The 18,697-nt window shown below is 49.4% G+C and overlaps 1 protein-coding gene across 2 annotated transcripts in view; it reads right to left on the reverse strand.

Moving 5' to 3' along the window:
• The window catches only part of FBLN7 (fibulin 7), a gene marked incomplete at both ends in the record, with an annotated part of 43,852 nt that extends 25,759 nt beyond the window's left edge, over window positions 1-18,093 (reverse strand). For both annotated transcript variants that reach the window (XM_082852135.1, XM_082852134.1), the window contains one exon: window positions 18,019-18,093. In XM_082852135.1, the coding sequence (XP_082708261.1) occupies window positions 18,019-18,093 (75 nt within the window). The remainder of the gene's footprint in view (window positions 1-18,018) is intronic.
• Window positions 18,094-18,697: the final 604 nt, after the last annotated feature.

Consider the following 18,697-nt stretch of genomic DNA (forward strand, 5'->3'; position numbering starts at 1 on the left):
CAGGGAAGGGCTGAGTTTTGAAGTAGGGGACAAGAGATCAATGCCGAGGCCTCTGCCGGGAAACTGGGGTTGGGGACATGGGGCTCCAGTCAGCACAGAAAGAAGGGCAGCGGGAGTGGAGTGAATGGGGCCTCTGGGCAGTCAAGTGAGTCGAACCCCAGAGCTCCTGGGTCTGGGCAAACTGTCTTCTGCGTGTGGTGGCACTGCCCCCGAGCCCCGCTTAGCCCTGCACCGTGGATGGCAGGCACCAGTGGCTTTTCCTCAAGGTGCTCGTTACAGGTGAGATGTGCTCATCTCTCCAATCACAGTGGAAAAACCTTCCAGACCAAGCACACTAAGGCCACATGCAGGCGGGGAAGGAGGGGGGAGGGGGGTGGGCGGACTTGCTGAGGGAAAGTCAGGAGATCTCCATCCTTGCCTCTGACCTCACTGGAGTGATTCTAACCGAACAAAGTGTTAGAAAATCCTTGTGAGCCCAGAAATAAACCCATGCATATATGGTCAATTAATTTATGACCAAGGAGCCAAGAATATACAGTGGCAAAAGGACAGTCTCTTCAATAAATGGTGCTGGGAAAAAGTGGACAGTAACAGGCAAAAGAATGAAACTAGACCTCTCTCTTCACATCATACAAAAATCCACTCAAATTAGATGGAAGACTTGAACATAAGACCTGAAACCATAAAACTCCTAGAAGAAAACATAGGCAGTAAGATCTCTGACTTCAGTCTTGGCAATGATTTTTTGGATTTGACACCAAGAGCAAAGGCAACAAAAGAGAAAATAAACAAGTGAAACTAAATCAAACTGAAAAGCTTCTATATAGCGAAGGAAACCATCAGCAAAATGAAAAGGCAACCTACAGAATGGGAGAAAATATTTGCAAGTCATCTGCAAAATATCTGATAAGGGGTTAATATCTAAAAATATACAAAGAACTCATACAACTCGATAACAAAAAATAAGAAACAAACAAACAAACAAAAATCTGATTTAAAAATGGGCAGGGGCTTCCCTGGTGGTGCAGTGGTTGAGAATCTGCCTGCTAATGCAGGAGACACGGGTTCGAGCCCTGGTCTGGGAGGATCCCACATGCCATGGAGCAACTAGGCCCGTGAGCCACAACTACTGAGCCTGCGTGCCACAACTACTGAAGCCCATGCTCCTAGAGTCCATGCTCCACAACAAAGAGAAGCCACCACAATGAGAAGCCCACGCACCACAATGAAGAGTAGCTCCCACTCGCCACAACTAGAGAAAGCCCATGCACAGCAATGAAGACCCAACACAGCCAAAAATAAATAAATTAAATTAATAAATTTATAAAAAAAAAAACTTTTGGTTTTAGGTTAAATAAGTCTGGGCATGTAATGTACAGCATGGTGACTATAGTTAACAACAATATATTGCATATGTAAGAGTTGCTAAGAGAGTAGATTTTTTTTTTTTTTTTTTTTTTTTTTTGTGGTACGCGGGCCTCTCACTGCTGCGGCCTCTCCTGTTGCGGCGCACAGGCTCCGGACGCGCAGGCTCAGCGGCCATGGCTCACGGGCCCAGCCGCTCCGCGGCATGTGGGATCTTCCCGGACCGGGGCACGAACCGGTGTCCCCTGCATCAGCAGGCAGACTCTCAACCACTGCGCCACCAGGGAAGCCTAAGAGAGTAGATTTTAAAAGTTCTTATCACGAGAAAAAAATTGCAACTGTGTGAGTTGATGGATGTTAACTAGACTTACTGTGGTGATCATTTCACAATATATACATAGAGCAAATCACTATGTTGTATACCTTGGACTAATACAAGGCTATTACACATTTATATTATATTATACAATTATATCTCAATAAAACTCAGTGGGGGGAGACATAAAGTTTGCAAGGAAAAAAAAAAAGGAAGATCCTTGTCTTCCTGGCAAGCCAGCATGGCGGGGCAGAGCCAGGGTGCCAGGGCAGTGAAAAGAATGACTGCCTCTCGACATGAGGTTTGATGGGTCTGTGCAGCAGCTGCTACTAACAGGGCAGCCCCTTGATCCCAAAGTGCTGGAAATGGAGTCCGCAGGAGCCACGCTCAGAACCCATCACCTGCAGTGGACCTCAGCTTATGCCTCAGAGGCATAACTGAGTTTATCTGCAGAGACGGATGACAGGCCAGAAAGCTTCGCACCAAGTCAAATGCTCAAGGGGTCTTGCACCTTGGGGACATTAGGGGGCATCATGGAGACAAATCACGTCATAGGAGGGGGACTGAGAACCCAAGTGTTTGCCCTTTTCAAACTGAGAAAGCTTTATCGTTTTGCTTGATCATAAAAATAAAGCATGCTTCCTGCAAAACCATTCAAAACGCAGAAAAACACATCAGAACAAAGGACAAGTCCCATGACCAAAGACAACCACTGTTCATTTTTTGTGAGGTTTTAACTTTTGGATTAGATACACATGCACACACACACACAGGCATCACCTTGCAGGTGCTGGACCAAGGGACGCAGGTCCTACATTAACTCTTTACTCTCCACTCTGGGTTGTGGCATCATTTCCATGTCAACGAGCAGAGCAAAAGTTGGACCCTGAGCCTCAATTTCACTTCTGTTCCTCTGTGTTCTTTTCTGTCCAAGAAGGGGGTCTCCTTGCCCCCCTCCATTCGTCTGCCCACTTCCCCTCCCACACCCACCATCTGCTCTGGGCCAAGAGAAGCCACACATGGGAACGGATCATTTCCTTCTTTATAAACATAGCTCGTCAATGAGGTCGGCCTGAGGGGGCTTTGAGGGGCTGCCAGGGTCTCAGAGGCTGGGGGACAGGAAACAGCCTGGACCCTCAGGTGTCACCCATCTGAATTTCAGCCTGGCCCTGCCACAGTGAAAGCTGGATTCCCATCTCAGGGTCCCAGACCCCAACTGTAAAAAGCAACTGTCCACTTGGGCAGGAAGGCTCACAAAGGCTGTGACTGGGCAAAGGTCAAATCCATGCAGGGGGGTGGGGGGGGGTGGGGGGAAGGGCTGGGAAGAGGAAGGCTCCATACCAGGGGGAAGGAGGGCGTATCTCAGAGGAAGCTGCCAAACCAGGGCCCCCACCTGCCAAGGTCTCTTCCAGGACTCTTTTTTAAATTAATTAATTTATTTATTTTTGGCTGCATTGGGTCTTTGTTGCTGCACACGGGCTTTCTCTAGTTGCGGCGAGCAGGGGCTACTCTTCATTGCGGTGCGCGGGCTTCTCGTTGCAGTGGCTTCTCTTGTTGTGGAGCATGGGCTCCACAAGCCCATAGGCGTGTGGGCTTCAGTAGTTGTGGCACATGGGCTTCAGCAGTTGTGGCACACGGGCTCAGTAGTTGTGGCACATGGGCTCAGTAGTTGTGGCTCACAGGCTCTAGAGCGCAGGCTCAGTAATTGTGGTGCACGGGCTTAGTTGCTCCGCGGCACTTGGGATCCTCCCGTACCAGGGCTCGAACCTGTGTCCCCTGCATTCGCAGGCAGATTCTTAACCACTGTGCCCCCATGGAAATCCCTTCCAGGACTCTCATTTTTAATATTTTTTCAAAGAAGAGACCCTCAAATGGTCTAAGTTTGCATCCTTTCAATACCTGGCTCCAAACCTGGCTACGCCATTGACAATAAATAATGAAAATTCGTTTCCATTTCTTAGAGTTAATAACGTATTTGTAATGGAATCAAGAAAAGACATGCAGTGAAACTCTTCCATCCTTGAGTAGGAAAAAGATCAAGATTTACCGCTTCTGGTATGAAACTCTGCCGCAGAGGGCTGGTTGCTTCCCTGAACTCAACACCAAGGGCAGTGTTTGCAGAGACGAGCAGAAGCAGAGACAGAAGTAGCAACAGCAGTCACCCCAGCCAGCTCTTCCTGAGCTGGGATGAGGTCAGGCTCCTGGGAGCAAGGAGGTCACAGAACTACCCTCCAGCCACCCCACCGCTCCTCCAGGGAAAGTCTTGTCCATCTTCTCTCCAACCCACCCTCTCACATGGATCTAATGGAGACGCCTCGGGGCTGACAACGCCCCTTTTCCTGAGAGGCTGACCAGCTCCCGACGCCCCACCTGCTGGCCCAGGGGTGGACACAGACAAAGATGCTGTGTGTCCCCCAGCTCACCCCATGCCCGTGCCAGAACCCGGTAGGCGGACCTTCCCACCCCATCCAGGCTTCCTTGCCATCTGGGCTCCGTTTACAAGTGAAGCCCAGCTCTCAAAGCCCTGAAGGGCCCAGGCATGGGGGGGCACAAGGATGGGGGGTCCTGGAGGCTCCATTCTCACGTGACCTGGCTCGATGGTCATCCTGACAGCGACAGTCTCGGCACAGTGGCTATTTCTGAGAGCCACCTCGAGGATAATAGAGCCCCAGACCCCTCCAGGCAGCCACGGATGACCCCTTGGACCTCGGAAGGGCCCTCTCACGCTGGTTTCTTCTAAGCCACAGCTATGTGTCATGTCAGCATGTTGTTAATGGGAACACAGATGTTTTGATGCCTTTAGATCTATGAAAGGACGGAGCACACTTGCCAAGTGTGTGCCTGCTAGCCAAGGCTCGAGGCTCTCTGCATCTGAGTCATGTAGAATTTGCACAGGATTTTTTTTTCTCCGAAAGTTTTTTTGTTTTGTTCTGTTTTGTTTTTTTAATTTTAGGCCAAATCAGAAGCGGGTTAGAACTCCTCAACTTCTCTCATTCCAGTGACCTTGACCCAGCACCCACACAGAAGAGTAAAGGAAGGACACTTCTGGGGGAAGTGAGGGAATTTTACTTGGGGAGGTGCCCAAGGCCCTTGTTTTAGGGTTCTCCAGAGAAACAGAACCAAGAAGAACCAATTGTATCTGTACACACCCTGTAGAGAGGGAGAGAGAAGGAGAGAGATTTATTTTAAGGAATTGGCTCATGCAAAGTGTGGGCTGGAGACCCAGGGAAGAGTTGGTATTGTAGCTCCAAAGGCCGTCTGGAGGCACAAAGCCCTCCTTCTCTGGGGACCTCAGTCTTTGGGATGAAGCCCACCCACATTATGGATAGCAACCTGCTTTACTCAAAGTCTACCATTTAATGCTAATCAAGTCTAAAAAAATACCTTCACAGAGACTTCCCTGACAATCCAGTGGTTAAGACTCCATGCTTCTACTGCAGGAGCTGCAGGTTCAATCCCTGGTCAGGGAACTAAGATCCTGCATGCCGCACCGTGTGGCCAAAAAAAAGAAAAAAACCTTCACAGCAACATCGAGACTGGTGTTTCACTAAATATCTGATCTAGCCAAGTGGACAAATAAAATTAGCTATCACAACCCTCCAGCAGAGTCTCCCTTTGTGTACTCAGGGCATTTTGGTTTCTTACGATGCCGGCTGCCCAAAATTCTATATTTTCGCCCCAACTCAATTCTTGTCTACTTTTTGAAATGGCCACGGGAGCAATGACAACAGTGGAAGCCAAGAGGCAGCACTGCCGCCACACTGCACACAAGCAGACTCGTTAGATGCCCACAACAGCCCCGGGATATGGGCACCATTATTACACCCACTTTACAGGCAAGGAAGCCAAGTCGCCACTTGGCCACGGTGACGCATCCAGTATTGAAATCCCAGCAGGCCTCCTCCAGACCCTGATGTGAAACTTCAGAGAGGGGTCCATGGAGACCCCCCAGGAGCCCTCCTCTGTCCGTCTCCCGACTCCTCTCCTTTTCTAGCACCCCCTTGACAGGCAGCTCTGGTCACCTCTCTCCTGGCCCCTTTGCATGCCTGGGGGCGGGGAACAAGTTACAGACAACTTGGAATCCTCATCACTGAGGACAGGACCTGAGTGCACACGAGATGCTCATTTCAGCGAACCGACAAAACAGATGAATGAGGAGCGAAGGAAGATGTAAGTGTGAGCCCAGGGCAGTCTTCCTCATCTTACTCCCCAAATCCACCATATTCTTTCACCTGCTTGCTGCCCGGCCAAGCTTCCCGTGGCCACATTCACCTGCAGACTTGGTTGTGCCTTTAACACTATCACTTTACATCCAGCAAATATCTCCCCTAACGCCCAGCCCAGTGGGGAGCTCCGTGCACACACACACATACACAATACACATATACACACACATACCACATACACACAATACACATATACGTGCCACATACACACATACACACACACATATAAAACCAGCCACAGTCCCCTGTGGAGCCCCCTGGTACTGGCCTTCCCTTCACCTCTCTCCATAACTTGAGGACCTCCTGGCTGCAGAAATGGGGCATGTTTTGCTTACTTCCTTTTGGGACTTGACCCAATATAAGTAGAGAAGGAGAGAGGAAGTTGAGAAAATAAAGAGGAAAAGAAGAGGAAAAAGAAACAGTATATCGCATCTTCTCCTCACTTACTCATTTTTTGTTTGAGTTTTCTTCTTTTTTATATTACATTTTTTATTGAGGCATAATTGACATACAACATTCTGTTAGTTTCACATGTGCAACTGAATGATTCCATAATTCATTCACTTATTCATTATTCCACAAATATTCACTAAGCACCCCACTTTGTGCCAGGTACTGACGTAAGAAACGGAGCCATCATTATCTCATTAGTCCTCCTTGCAGCCCCCCAGGCAGGCATGGTTATCCCCATTTCACAGCTAGAGAAACTGAGGCTCAGGGCATCTGGTTGGTCAATGGCAAGGCTACCTTACCACTCACACTGTGCCCAGTCCACCCACTGGGAAAGTACATTCTTCTTCTCTCTTCAGCCCGAGGGAACCAGGACGAGGGGCTCAGAGGCCCCAGTTTGCTAGCCGACCCTCTCAGTCCCCCCACTGTCCCCCCCAACACACGCATGGACCCTTCAGGGAACGTCAGCCCACACGTGTGCACATTCACACATGATCCAAGATTTCTGCGACTTGTGCAAGTGGACATCTGGATCTGACCGGTCTCCTGGGGCTGACGCCAAGGAGGCGGAGGGCGCTGGGGGGCCCGGTCCTGGCGGGCAGCGTGGGCGGAATGAAGGGGACTGATGAGGTGAGTGCGGTAGGCATGGCCATGCATGAGAGGTGGAGCCTTGGAGTCCTCACTCTTAAAGTAACTCACCTGGATGGTTGTGAAGGCTGAATGACACACGTGGTACACTTTCAGATCTTCCTACCTTCGCTAGCGAAAAATCCCAAGCGTTTCTCCGTGAGCAGGCAACGGTGCGACAGAAACTACCCTGTCCTGCACCTGCACCTGCGTGCCACCTGCTCTCCCTGCATCCTCCCGGGCCCTCCTGCAATCGAAGCTTCCCAAAAGACAGAGGTCAGAACCCCAACACAGGACTCACTGGGCTAAAATCAGGGTAAGAGTCTCAGGTTTCTGGGATAAGAACATAGATATCTTTGAGCGGAGGGCATTATTCTGCTTACAGAGCCGTATGTGATCAAGCCCTGCCACCTCCAACTGTGTCCAGATCAGGCACCTTCTGTGTCCCAATATTCAGACCTCCTCTGTGTTTCTCCACACACCTCAGCAAGATTACTTCTACCTCAGGGCCTTTGCACTGGCTGTTTCCTCTGCCCAGATTCTGCCCCTGGTCGTTGAAAGCCAGGCTCTTGTCTTTCCATTTTCATGTAGAAGACCCCTTCTCAAAGAGCCCTTACCTGCCTACTGAGTACTAAGCAGCCTCCTGGCCACCCTCCAACACAACACCCCACTTCCACGCTCTGCCTCCAGATACGTTCAGGTTTGTCTTGTTTTTCTCTGCCTGCTTGGTGAGCCACGTGACAACAGGGTCTGTGTCCACCTCATCGTTCTCTACCCTAACACGTACTGAGCCCTTACCTTGGACCTGTTCTCTGAATGTCACTCATTTTCTCCTTCCTACAACCCCACGAGACAGGCATCTCAGAGGAGGAGACTGACTCACAGAGACAGGAACTTGCCCCGGGTCACTCAGCCGGGAAGCATCAGAGCCAGAACACAGACCAGGCACTCAGGGTCTTCTCCACTTGCTACACTGCCTGGGGCCCTGCTGCCTCACCAGACCCAGAGAATCACCTGGCAGGAAAGGCTCTCAGGACACAGTTGTAGAATAGCTGTAGAATCGAACCTTACTAGTTAGATTCCTTCTGGGAAGATAAAATCTTTAATTATGCCATCAGAGAAGGCGCTGGGAGGTAATACTGACAAGTTTATGTGTTTTTCACACCACAGTGTAAATGACTGATGGCGTCTGATGCTTCCCTGGAAGAAGCTTTTCTTTTTGTCTTTTTCTGCCTACAGACACCCCCGGCGCTTTCCCTTTCTTCAGATCAACCAAGAATCCTCTGATTCTCTCGGCTCCCTGGGCCGCGCACCCAGTTACCGATCACACTCTGCCCCCAACCCCTCCTGCAGAGACGGGAGGTCCAGCCTAGGGGAGCAGAGGGAAGGGCATCTCCTGAGCCGGCAGCGCGCCACTTCTGTTGAGGGTCTAGAGGTAACCTGATCCCCGGCATAAAGAGACATGTCTGAGTCAGGAGCCAACCAGGTGACAACGGCGAGGTCAGGGGGCAGCCTAGGGTCTCCTGAGTCCCTGGCGTTGCCATCCCACCCCCACACCTCCAGTCTTTGATGTGAATGATGTCACGTCTCAGTCTTACCTGGAAACGCAGCCCCAAGGTGAGCTCCCTGGGCTTTGCTTCCCATTTAAGCTGCTTCCCTCTGCAGAGTCTGGCGCCCAGACCGCCAGAGGGACACGTGTTTTCCCGCATACAGGGAAAATCAATGGTTACTTCCTCGAGATAGAGGTTTACTTACTGAAATGGGTAGGTTTGAGTCCTGTCAAATGGTAGGTGCCTATTGTTTTCTTAAATGAAGATGTCTGTGACATCCTTATTTTAGGTTCCAGGCAACTCCAGAGAAGCAGGGAAGACTCAGGTAGAGGGTTTGAGAGGACATAGAAAGTTCTGCCCACTCAGGGAGTCTGCCCCGTTGTCCCCAGGGCCCCAGGGCTGCACAAGCCTTGGGAAAGTTGGTAGAAGCATGGCAGCCCACCATTGCCCCTATAGATCAGGGGCACCGTCAGGCCTCTGTCAACAGTCAGGGGATGGACACTCCTCCTGGGGCAGCTGGCTGGGAGGCAGGTGGAGGTGGGCACATGGAGGGAGGGGCCGGTGCCCAGATGGTGGGGTGAGCAGCTCCACAGGCATCTGGCTTGGTCTGCCTGGAATCAAGTCCAGTGTCAAACAGAATCCTCCAGGGGGAGCAGGCCTGGGAGGGCATCAGTTCCTGCCTGAAAGACTCCAAGCCAACCCGAGAACCCAGGGCACTGCCTCCTTCCCCAGCTGTTCACATCCAGTCCACACCCTCAGCACTCGTTGCCCAATGCCCCGGGGGGCCAGAAACTGCCCCACGGAGCAAAGGGGTCTCCACTCTTCTCTGTAATCAGGGCCGTCCTCGACAGGACTTGGAAAGAGTCCCCCTCCTGAAGTTGCCAGGGAAAGGTGGAGGCTGCTGGAGAAAGTGGAAGACACCAGGACAGCCTCCCGGTCACCCATCCTCACCCTGACCCCACCCATTCATCTGAACACTGTCTCTGGGGGCAGTAAAGCCCTGGATCACTACTGATGAAGGTTTGCAGAATGGCAATCTCTTCCTCCCCACACCCACGCCATCTGCAAGGAGGCTCTGCCAGTCTTCCCATCCAGAGGGAGGTCTGTTTTCCCATCTCCGGATATGGGCGGGTCTTGTGACTTGCTTTGGCCAACAGAATGCACTGGAAGCGATATACCAGTTCCAAGGCTGGCTCTGGATTAACCACATTGTCTAGTTTCTGTATGTGATGTTTTGACATCTGGGGCCACGCTGACTTGGCACAGACTGCCCCTCTGTGGCAGGGCCAGCAAATTCCTAGAGACAGCAAACAACACAACACCCTCCCTGCCCATGCCCAGCACACCTTTGGTAGCAAACCAACTGAACCAGAGCCCATCCGCCTGCTTATCTGGCTCCGAAGCTTGTGAGACACTAACACCCGCCCAGTCCCCACCAACAAACCTGGGGTTCGGCATCAGACGACTAGGGGCAGCCCTATACCACCATCCTGCTACAATTATCCCAACTAGCCAATCTTAACCCGGTCAGTCCCCTTAACCTGTCTCACCCATTTCTTCCCTCAAAACCCCCAGTAAAGGCTTTCCAGAAGTTTCCCTCCCTCTCTTTCTGCCTGCTGTTCTCTCTGTAGCCCAACTTGGTATGACATTCTCCCTCCTCGATAGTGAGAGTAACACACTATCTTTTCCGGCAGTGTCTCCTATCTGTTGGCCTCACCACACTTGGAGGACGCCAAAATCCCAGCTTCATTTTAGAACAGCGTCTCAAGAAGTCTTGGGCATTCTGCTCGTCCTGGCCCTTGACCACTTTCTACCATGTGAAAAACCCAGCTAGCCTGCTGGAGGATGAGAGGCTGCATGGAGCAGAGCCACCCTGGACCAACCAGCCGCAGCTAACCTGGCAGCCGTCCACAGGTGAAGAGGAGCCCAGACCCGAAAAGCGGAGCCTGGAGCCATTGAGCAGAACAGTCGAGCTGAGCCCAGCTCAGACTGCCACCCTGATCAGCCAACTCCAGATCTAGAGCGGCCCTTTCGAAACCAAATGCACGGTCCTTGTCTGTTTTGTTCCCGGCCTGGGCCACGGCAGTCACCAAGTATTTGTTTGATGAAATGCCCCATTTTCAAAATGGATGATTCCCATGTCCCCGTAGCTTCCGCTCACCCCCATGTATTCTTATAATACAGGCGCCGGTGTATAAAACCCCGCTGCAGGGTAGCAAATACTCCTGGTGCTGCGAGCACGGCAGATACCTTTAATCGAGCATGGTATCCTTTTGTGCTGAGTTCTCAAGCAAACAGCAATCCATCTCAACCTGGAGTCCAGCCACTCCGTCGAAACTGGCAGTAGAATTGACATCGATAAGCTGACCATACTGCACCGGCAAGGAACATACTTGGGTTTTCATATTTCCACCCTTCTTCATCTCATTTGTTCTCAGACCAGGGAATAGGTCTCAAACCCTCCCCACCTCCTTCCCTCCCGACTCAGTCAGTGGGGGGACACTGGATGGGGGCATTTCCCCCCCCCTCGCTCCTTCCTCTGGCTTTGTTCCCAATATGAGGATTCAGCTGCCACTTCCTCAGGCACATCAGGCTCCCCATCTCCAGCGTGGGGATAATGGTGCTACCGTTGCCTGCTTTAAAGTTTCAGGGTAGAAAAATGGTGACATCCACAATAGGAAAGTGATCTGGGAAGGGCTAAGGATCGCAGATTAAAACATCATTTTTCCTGAGAACGTGTTCAAAAAAACAAGGGAATAAGCCAAGAAAGAGGAAGACATATGATCTAGAAAACATAAACTCCAGCGCAGGCCAAAGTCCCTGTGTAGCCACAGGGCCATGAGCCCAGAGAAGGTCAGCATGACTGGGATCCAGGGGGAAAGCAGCCCGACAGAATATGGACTAGGAAAGAGATTATTGGAAACAACTGTGCTTATGTAGAGGACGAACCGGGCAAAAGTGAAAAATCTTGAGGAAAACCAAAAAGTTACACAAGAAAGGAAATTAATCATAGTAGACTATTTGGCTCTGCAGCGAACAATGGAACAAAGTACTCATCTGTCGTTACAGGAGATCAATTGTTGAGAAATGGGGAGTAATTTCCAGGGCATTTAAAATCAGTTACCTCAAGAGACAGTGAGGACTGTGGAACAATTTCTTGAAAGCCACAAGCTACCAAAAGTCACCCAAAGGAAAAAGCCTACCCTAAGTAGTTCTGTATCTGTCAGAGAAATTGAATTCATAGTTAAAAACCTTCCAGAAAAGAAATCTCCAAGCCCACAGGGTTTCACTGGTCAATTCTACCAAACATTATAAGAGGAACTGACACCACCTCTACACAGTTTCATCCAGAAAACAGAAGAGAAGGGGACAGCTCACAACTCATTTTAGGAAGCCAGTATTACCCTGGTAACAAAACCAGGTAAAGAAAGTAGAAGAAATCCATAAATGAGGGATAGCAAACTGTGTCTGTAGAAAGAGGGCCAGAGAGTCAAAGTTTTCATCTTTGCAGCCCATAGGGTCTCTGTTCCAACTGCTCACCTCCGCAATTGCAGTGCAAAAGGCAGGTATGGATGACATGTAAGTGATCAGTGTGGACAGATTTGACCAGCAGTGTACTGGATGTGGGTCATGGACCATAGTTTGCTGACCCCTGCTATACACCAATATCCCTCATGAACAAGATACAAGAATTCTCACAAAACATTAGCAAGTAGAATCCAGAAATATAGACGATGTATACGATGCCATAATCAATTAGGGTTTATCTGGGAATGCAAGGCTGGTTTCAAGATTAGAAAATCAATCACACAGCATTGTAAATCAACTGTACTTCAATTTTAAAAAATTAAAAATAAATTTAAAAATTCAGTCAAAGTCATCCACTTTAATAACAGACTGAAGAAAAACCACAGGATCACATCAATAAAAGCATGTGATAAAATTCAACACCCATTCATAATGAATACTCCATCAAACTATGGCCAGAAGAGAACCTTAACCTGACAAATGGCATCTGCAAAAACCCACAACCTAGCATCCCACTTAATATTAAAAAACGGAATGCATTCTTCGCAAGTTCTAGAACAAGGCAAGAATGTCCACTCGCTTACTCAACACAGTACTGGAAGTTTTAATAAGTGTAATAAGGCTAAATAAATAAATAAATGGCGCATGGATTAGAAAGGAAGAAATAAAATGGCCCCTATTCACAGATAACATGATTGTTTATGTAAAAAAAATCTGAGGGAATCTACAAAAAAAAAAAAGCCTTATAACTAATACGTGTGTTCCACAAAGTCACAGGACACCATGTCAACACAGAAAAGCCCACTGAATTTCCATACACAAGGAATATAGCATTGGAAATGAAAAAATTTAAAACCTAATACCACTTAAAATAGCTCCAAAGATGAAATACTTAGATATAAATCTAACAAAACATGTTTCTGTTGGTAACTAAAAAATGCTGATGAGGGAAATCAAGGAAGATCTAAATAAATGGAAAGACATATTGTTTTCACAGATTGGAAGACTCAATATTGTTAAGATGCCAATTCGCCCCTAATTGATCAGTAGGTTTAATGCAGTTTCAGTCAAAATTCCAGTGGAATTCTGTGGATAGGGACAAGCCGATTCTAAAATTTTAATGGAAATACAAGCTATAATAACCGAAACAATTTTGAAAAAGAATAATAAAGTCTCAAAATCTATCCAATTTTAAGTCTTATATAAAATTACAGTAACGGGACTTCCCTGGTGGTGCAGTGGTTAAGAATCCTCCTGCCAATGCAGGGGACACGGGTTCGATCCCTGGTCTGGGAAGATCCCACATGCCTCTGGAGCAACTGAGCCTGTGCGCCACAACTGCTGAGTCTGCGCTCTAGAGCCCGCAAACCACAACTACTGAGCCCGCGCACTACAACTACTGAAGCCCGTGCGCCTAGAGCTCGTGCTCTGCAACGAAACGCCACTGCAATGAGAAGCCCGTGCATGGCAACAAAGAGTAGACGCCTGCTCGCCACAACTAGAGAAAGCCCGTGTGCAACGAAGACCCAATGCAGCCAAATAACTAACTAACTAAATAAATAAATAAAATTACAGTAATCAAGATAGTGTGTTACTGGCAGAAATAAACCCATATGACGCACTGATTTTTGACAAAGTTGCTCAGACAATTCAACGGCAATTCAACAGTCTTTTCTACAAATGCTGTTGGAACAAGTGGATATCTACATGCAAAGTGTTTATCTCAACATAAACCTCACACTTCACACAAAAATTAACTCAAAATACATTACAGATCAAAATGTAAAAATGCAAAACTACAAAAATTTTAGAAGAAAACATACAAGAAAATTTTCATGATCTGGGGTCAAAGAGTTCTTAGACTTGACACCAAAACCACGATCTATAAAAATTAAAAATCGATCAATTGGACTTCATCAAAATTTAAAATCTTTGGTCTGGGAAAGACACTGCTTAGACAAGCTGCAGTGAATGAAATCCTGCCATTTGCAGCCACGTGGATGGACCTGGAGATTGTCAAAGTAAGTCAGAGAAAGACAAACATCATATGACATCACTTATGTGGAATCTAGAAAAAAATGATACAAATGAACTTATTTACAAAACAGAAATAGACTCACAGGCTTAGAAAACAAATTTATGGTTACCAAAGGGGAAAGGTGGGGTAGGGAGAAGAATAAATTACAAGTTTGGGATTAACATATACACACTACTATATATAAAATAGATAATCAACAAGGATCTACTGTAGAGCACAGGGAACTATACTTAATACTCTGTAATAACCTATATGGGAAAAGAATCTGAAAAAGAATAGATATAGGAATATGTATAACTAACTCACTTTGCTGTACACCTGAAACTAACACAACATTGTAAATCAACTATACTCCAATATAAAATAAAAAAAAAACTTTTTTAAAGACAAGCTGCAGATAGGGAGAAAATATTGGCAACTCACACATCTGATAAAGGATTTCTATTTAGAATGTATAAAGAATACTCAAAACTTAACAATAAGAAAACAAATCACCCATTTGGAAAATGGGCAGAGGGCCTGAACAGACACTTCACCCAGTAAACTATTCAAATGGCAAATAAGCACATGAAAAGATGTCAATATTATCAGTTATTAGAGAAATGGAAATTAAAACCACAATGAGATACCATTCCATACCTATTAGAGTGACTTAGAAACAAACAGACAAACCCGATAATATTAAGTGCTGGTGAGGATGCAGGGCAACTGGGTCTTTTATGTATTGCTGGTGGGAATGCAAAATGATACAACTGATATGGAATACAGTTTGGCTGCTTCTGACAAAGTTAAAGATACACTTACCATATAACCCAGCAATCCCACTCCTAGATATTTACCCAAGAGAAATGAGTGTTTTTACATTCACACAAAAGCTGTATGGGAATGTTTACGGCAGCTCTAGTCATAATCACCAAAAACTGGAACTGATACCATGGGTGTCACTCAGTTCAGTGGCTGAATTGATTAAAAACAAAGCTGTGATACGTCCACACAATGGAATACTACCCAGCAATAGGAAGGAACTGTGCATCCCCAGAACGACATGGAAGAATCTTAAATGCTTTATGCTAAGTTAAAGAAGTAAGAGTGAAAAGTCTATGTACTTTTTGCTTCCATTTATATTACACTGTGAAGATGAAAAAACCATAATGATGAAGAACGGATCAGTGTTGCCAGGCGCTAGGGTGCCCGAGGGTGTGACTACATACGGCATGATGATGTTATTTTGGGGTGGTGGAACTCTTCTGTCTCCTGACTGTGGTGGTGAGTACCACATATAGAACATAGTTCTATGGTTAAAATCATGGAAATGTACACCAAAAACATTTCTTTCCCATTACACTGTAAAAAGCAATGTATCAACTGGGAGTAGACAACCAAAAGAATGAATCTCTAATGGTGGAATTTGGAACCCTGTGACATGTGATCACAAGGAGGGGTTTTGGAGAAGGGGAAACGTTCTGAAATACCATAGCCCCCCCTCCCCACAGGCAACAAGGAGGCCGAGAGCCATTGTGGGGGAAGAGGGTGAGGCGTGGGGTGTGTTAAATGTTCTCCCTTTCCTGTCTCCCCAGCAAGGCTGTTTCTCTTCCTGGGGGAAGGCCACACAGAGTGGGCAGTAGTGTTGGGAAAGGGCTCCCACTTACGGGATCCCCACATTGCTCAACCTCCCTCCTTCCCCAGGACCACTGGCTCTCCAACAGCAGGTCACAGAAATCTTGCAAAGTGACCCAGGACAGATGTGCTGAAAAGTCAGACAAGGATTAGGGGTGAGATTCCCCCGACTACATAGGACTTTGGGTGAAGGACAGTTTCACTAGAATTTTTAAACTAACTTCTATGGAGAATCCCTTCTGCTCCCTTTCCCCTTCACAAAGCCCAGTGAGGCAGGTGCTCTCGCAGGTAAAGAAACCAAGGTTTAGAGGAGAAGGAATTTGAGAAAGCCTGGACGTGGCAGGGCAGGGATGGGACCCAGATCTCCCCCCGGAACAGAGCCTGAGAGAGCTTACTTCCCTGCTTGAACAGCAGCTGCAGACATCTGAGAACTGCCAAGGTGTCACCACTTTTCCAGGTAACCTTCAGAGATCGGATAATGGCAGTGCAGAGCCCCTCAGCTTCCTCTGGTACTTCCTATCCACCCTGCCCCCTCTCCTGGCCTGGGTGGGGAGCCGGCTTAGGGATGCACCTACCTGTGCTTCTGGCTTTGAGCTCTGGGCCTCAGGTTCTGTTATGTAATCTGCATCGTGCGTGGGGCACCCCACTGTTCTGTTGGGTGGGTTGATTGTGGCCCTAGACCAGGCTTCTGCTGCCTGGTGGCTGAGTGACTTCCTGCAGTGGCAACTCACCGCATTCTGCACTCACACGGGCCGTGTTTGGTCTGAACTGAGTTCTGCCTGCCTGGAACCCCTTCCTGTGCCCCAAGGGCTTCTAGGTGGCCACGGTTGTGCCTGTCAGGTATTCAGTCCATGGGTGAGAGTCTGTGGGGAAGGGAAAAGGCTTGGAGACCAAGGAGAGAGATTAAATTTACTCCACTCCTTCCTGGCCATGTGAAACTTGAGTAAGTCAGAATCTCCCTGGGTCTCAGCTCCCTCATCTGCAAAATGGGGATGACAATAGTTCCCGACTCACAGCGCTGCTCTGAGAATAAAGAGCCTGCAAGATGCTTAGCAAAGAATACAGCACTCATCACTCAGTGAGCTTTCTTTCCATCTGCCGTTACTATTGTTGTTATGGACGGTATTCTTGGGGTAGCTGCCCCACAGCCCACGGGACACGCCATCACAGAGGGAGGGGTCTCCAGTTTCCAGAGCCAGTCTGGTGATAGCTGGCTCTGAATCGAGCAATTCCAGTCTCACCTTTGGAAGACACATTTTTATCTGCATTCTTATCTTAATTTTAACCATGAGTTTTTACTGCTTAATGTAAAAGTGAACCTGGTCAAGCACATAAATCCAGTGGGACTCCAACAGACACAAACGTCAGGGAGAGAAAAATTAAACGGCGAGCTGCCTGCAAGTGTGGGAAAGAAATGCAGTCCCAAATCTAAGGTCCCCTAGGCTCAGGTGAGGCTGCTTCAGAAACCTCCCACCTGTCTCTGCCTGGGAAACGTGGCGAACTGCTAAGAAAGTTCTGAGCCTTTAAAAGTTGGTGGTGGGCCTTCCCTGGTGGCGCAGTGGTTAAGAATCCGCCTGCCAATGCAGGGGACACCGGTTCGAGCCCTGGTCCGGGACGATCCCGCATGCCGAGGGAGCAACTAAGCCCGTGAGCCACAACTACTGAGCCCACCGCCGCATCTACTGAAGCCCGTGCGCCTAGAGCCCGTGCTCCGCAACAAGAGAAGCCACCGCAATGAGAAGCCTGCGCACCGCAACGAAGAGTAGCCCCCGCTCGCCACAACTAGAGAAAGCCCGTGCGCAGCAACGAAGACCCAACGCAGCCAAAAATAAATTAAATAAGTAAATTTAAAAGTTGGTGGTGGTAAGAATGATATTTCAGTTAGAAATTTAAATGTTGGAAGTTGGAGGGGAGGGGACAACCTCTACCCTAATTGGGCGAGCAGGGAGCTCTTCTGGAGACCTGAGGAAGACCAATGTCTCATAAATCCCAGGGCAATCTTTCTGCAACGCACGGTTCTCACGCGGAGCCCTCTCTCTCCCTCCCCGCAGCGGACCGAGGCTTTCGCACAAACTGCTCGGCTAGACCAGCCCGGGTTCTCCCAGACGCCCGGCCCGCGATGCATCCGATGACAGATGGGGGGGGATCTCACGCTTCCCTCTTAAAACTGAACCCCAGCTCCAGCCTCGCTCCAAGCCCCCAGCCCGAGCATTCCGGTGGAATGTGGCGAGCCCAGGTCCTCCGGCCTTGGCGTGGCCTCCCCTGCAAGCGGGACAGGGGAGGGGCGGGAGGGACACTGACCTGGGAAGCCCGCGATTCGGGGCAGGCGAGGAAAAGCAGCAGGAGGAAGAGCGCGCGGGGACAGTTGGGCACCATCTTGCCAATCGGAACCTTTCTGCTTGGGAAGGGGAAATAACTTTGCCTTCCCTGCCGAGGTTGTCCCAAGCCGATGCCGCAGCCGCCCCTGCGGGGAGCGGGGCTCCGCGCGGCCCCGAGCGGCTCGGGCAGGGAGGGAGGCGGGAGCCCCGGAGCGCAGCCGGGCCCGCCGCGCTCGGGAGGCGCAGTCCTGGGTCCAGGTGCGCCGCGCGCAGACCTGCAGCCGCAGCGTCCAGGAGCGTCCGCAGCCGCCCGCACGAGACAATCGCAGCGAGGCGGGGAGGCGCCAGCCCCTTGGCCAAGGCCGAGGAGGAGGGGCTGCCCGGCCAGGAATGCGCCTGGGAGCGCGCCCAACCCGCGCGGCTCCCCGAGGAGGCCGGGCGCGACGCCGAGGACGAGCGCGGGCATCTTCAGCGCCCTGGCGGGGGAGGCGGCCGAGGCGGCGCGCACGTGCGTGCGGGATCCCGGGAGCCCACCCCGCGCCGGGCCGCTCCTGACCCGCCCCTTTCCCGGCTGGGGATACTGAGGCTGACATCACTCAGCAGAAAGTGGAGCTTCAAACCCAGGTGTGTCCAACTTCAGAGCTCACGTGAGGACATCTTCC

This window comes from Leucopleurus acutus (genome assembly GCF_964270905.1).
Source record: "Leucopleurus acutus genome assembly, chromosome: 12".
Classification (NCBI taxonomy): domain Eukaryota; kingdom Metazoa; phylum Chordata; class Mammalia; order Artiodactyla; family Delphinidae; genus Leucopleurus; species Leucopleurus acutus.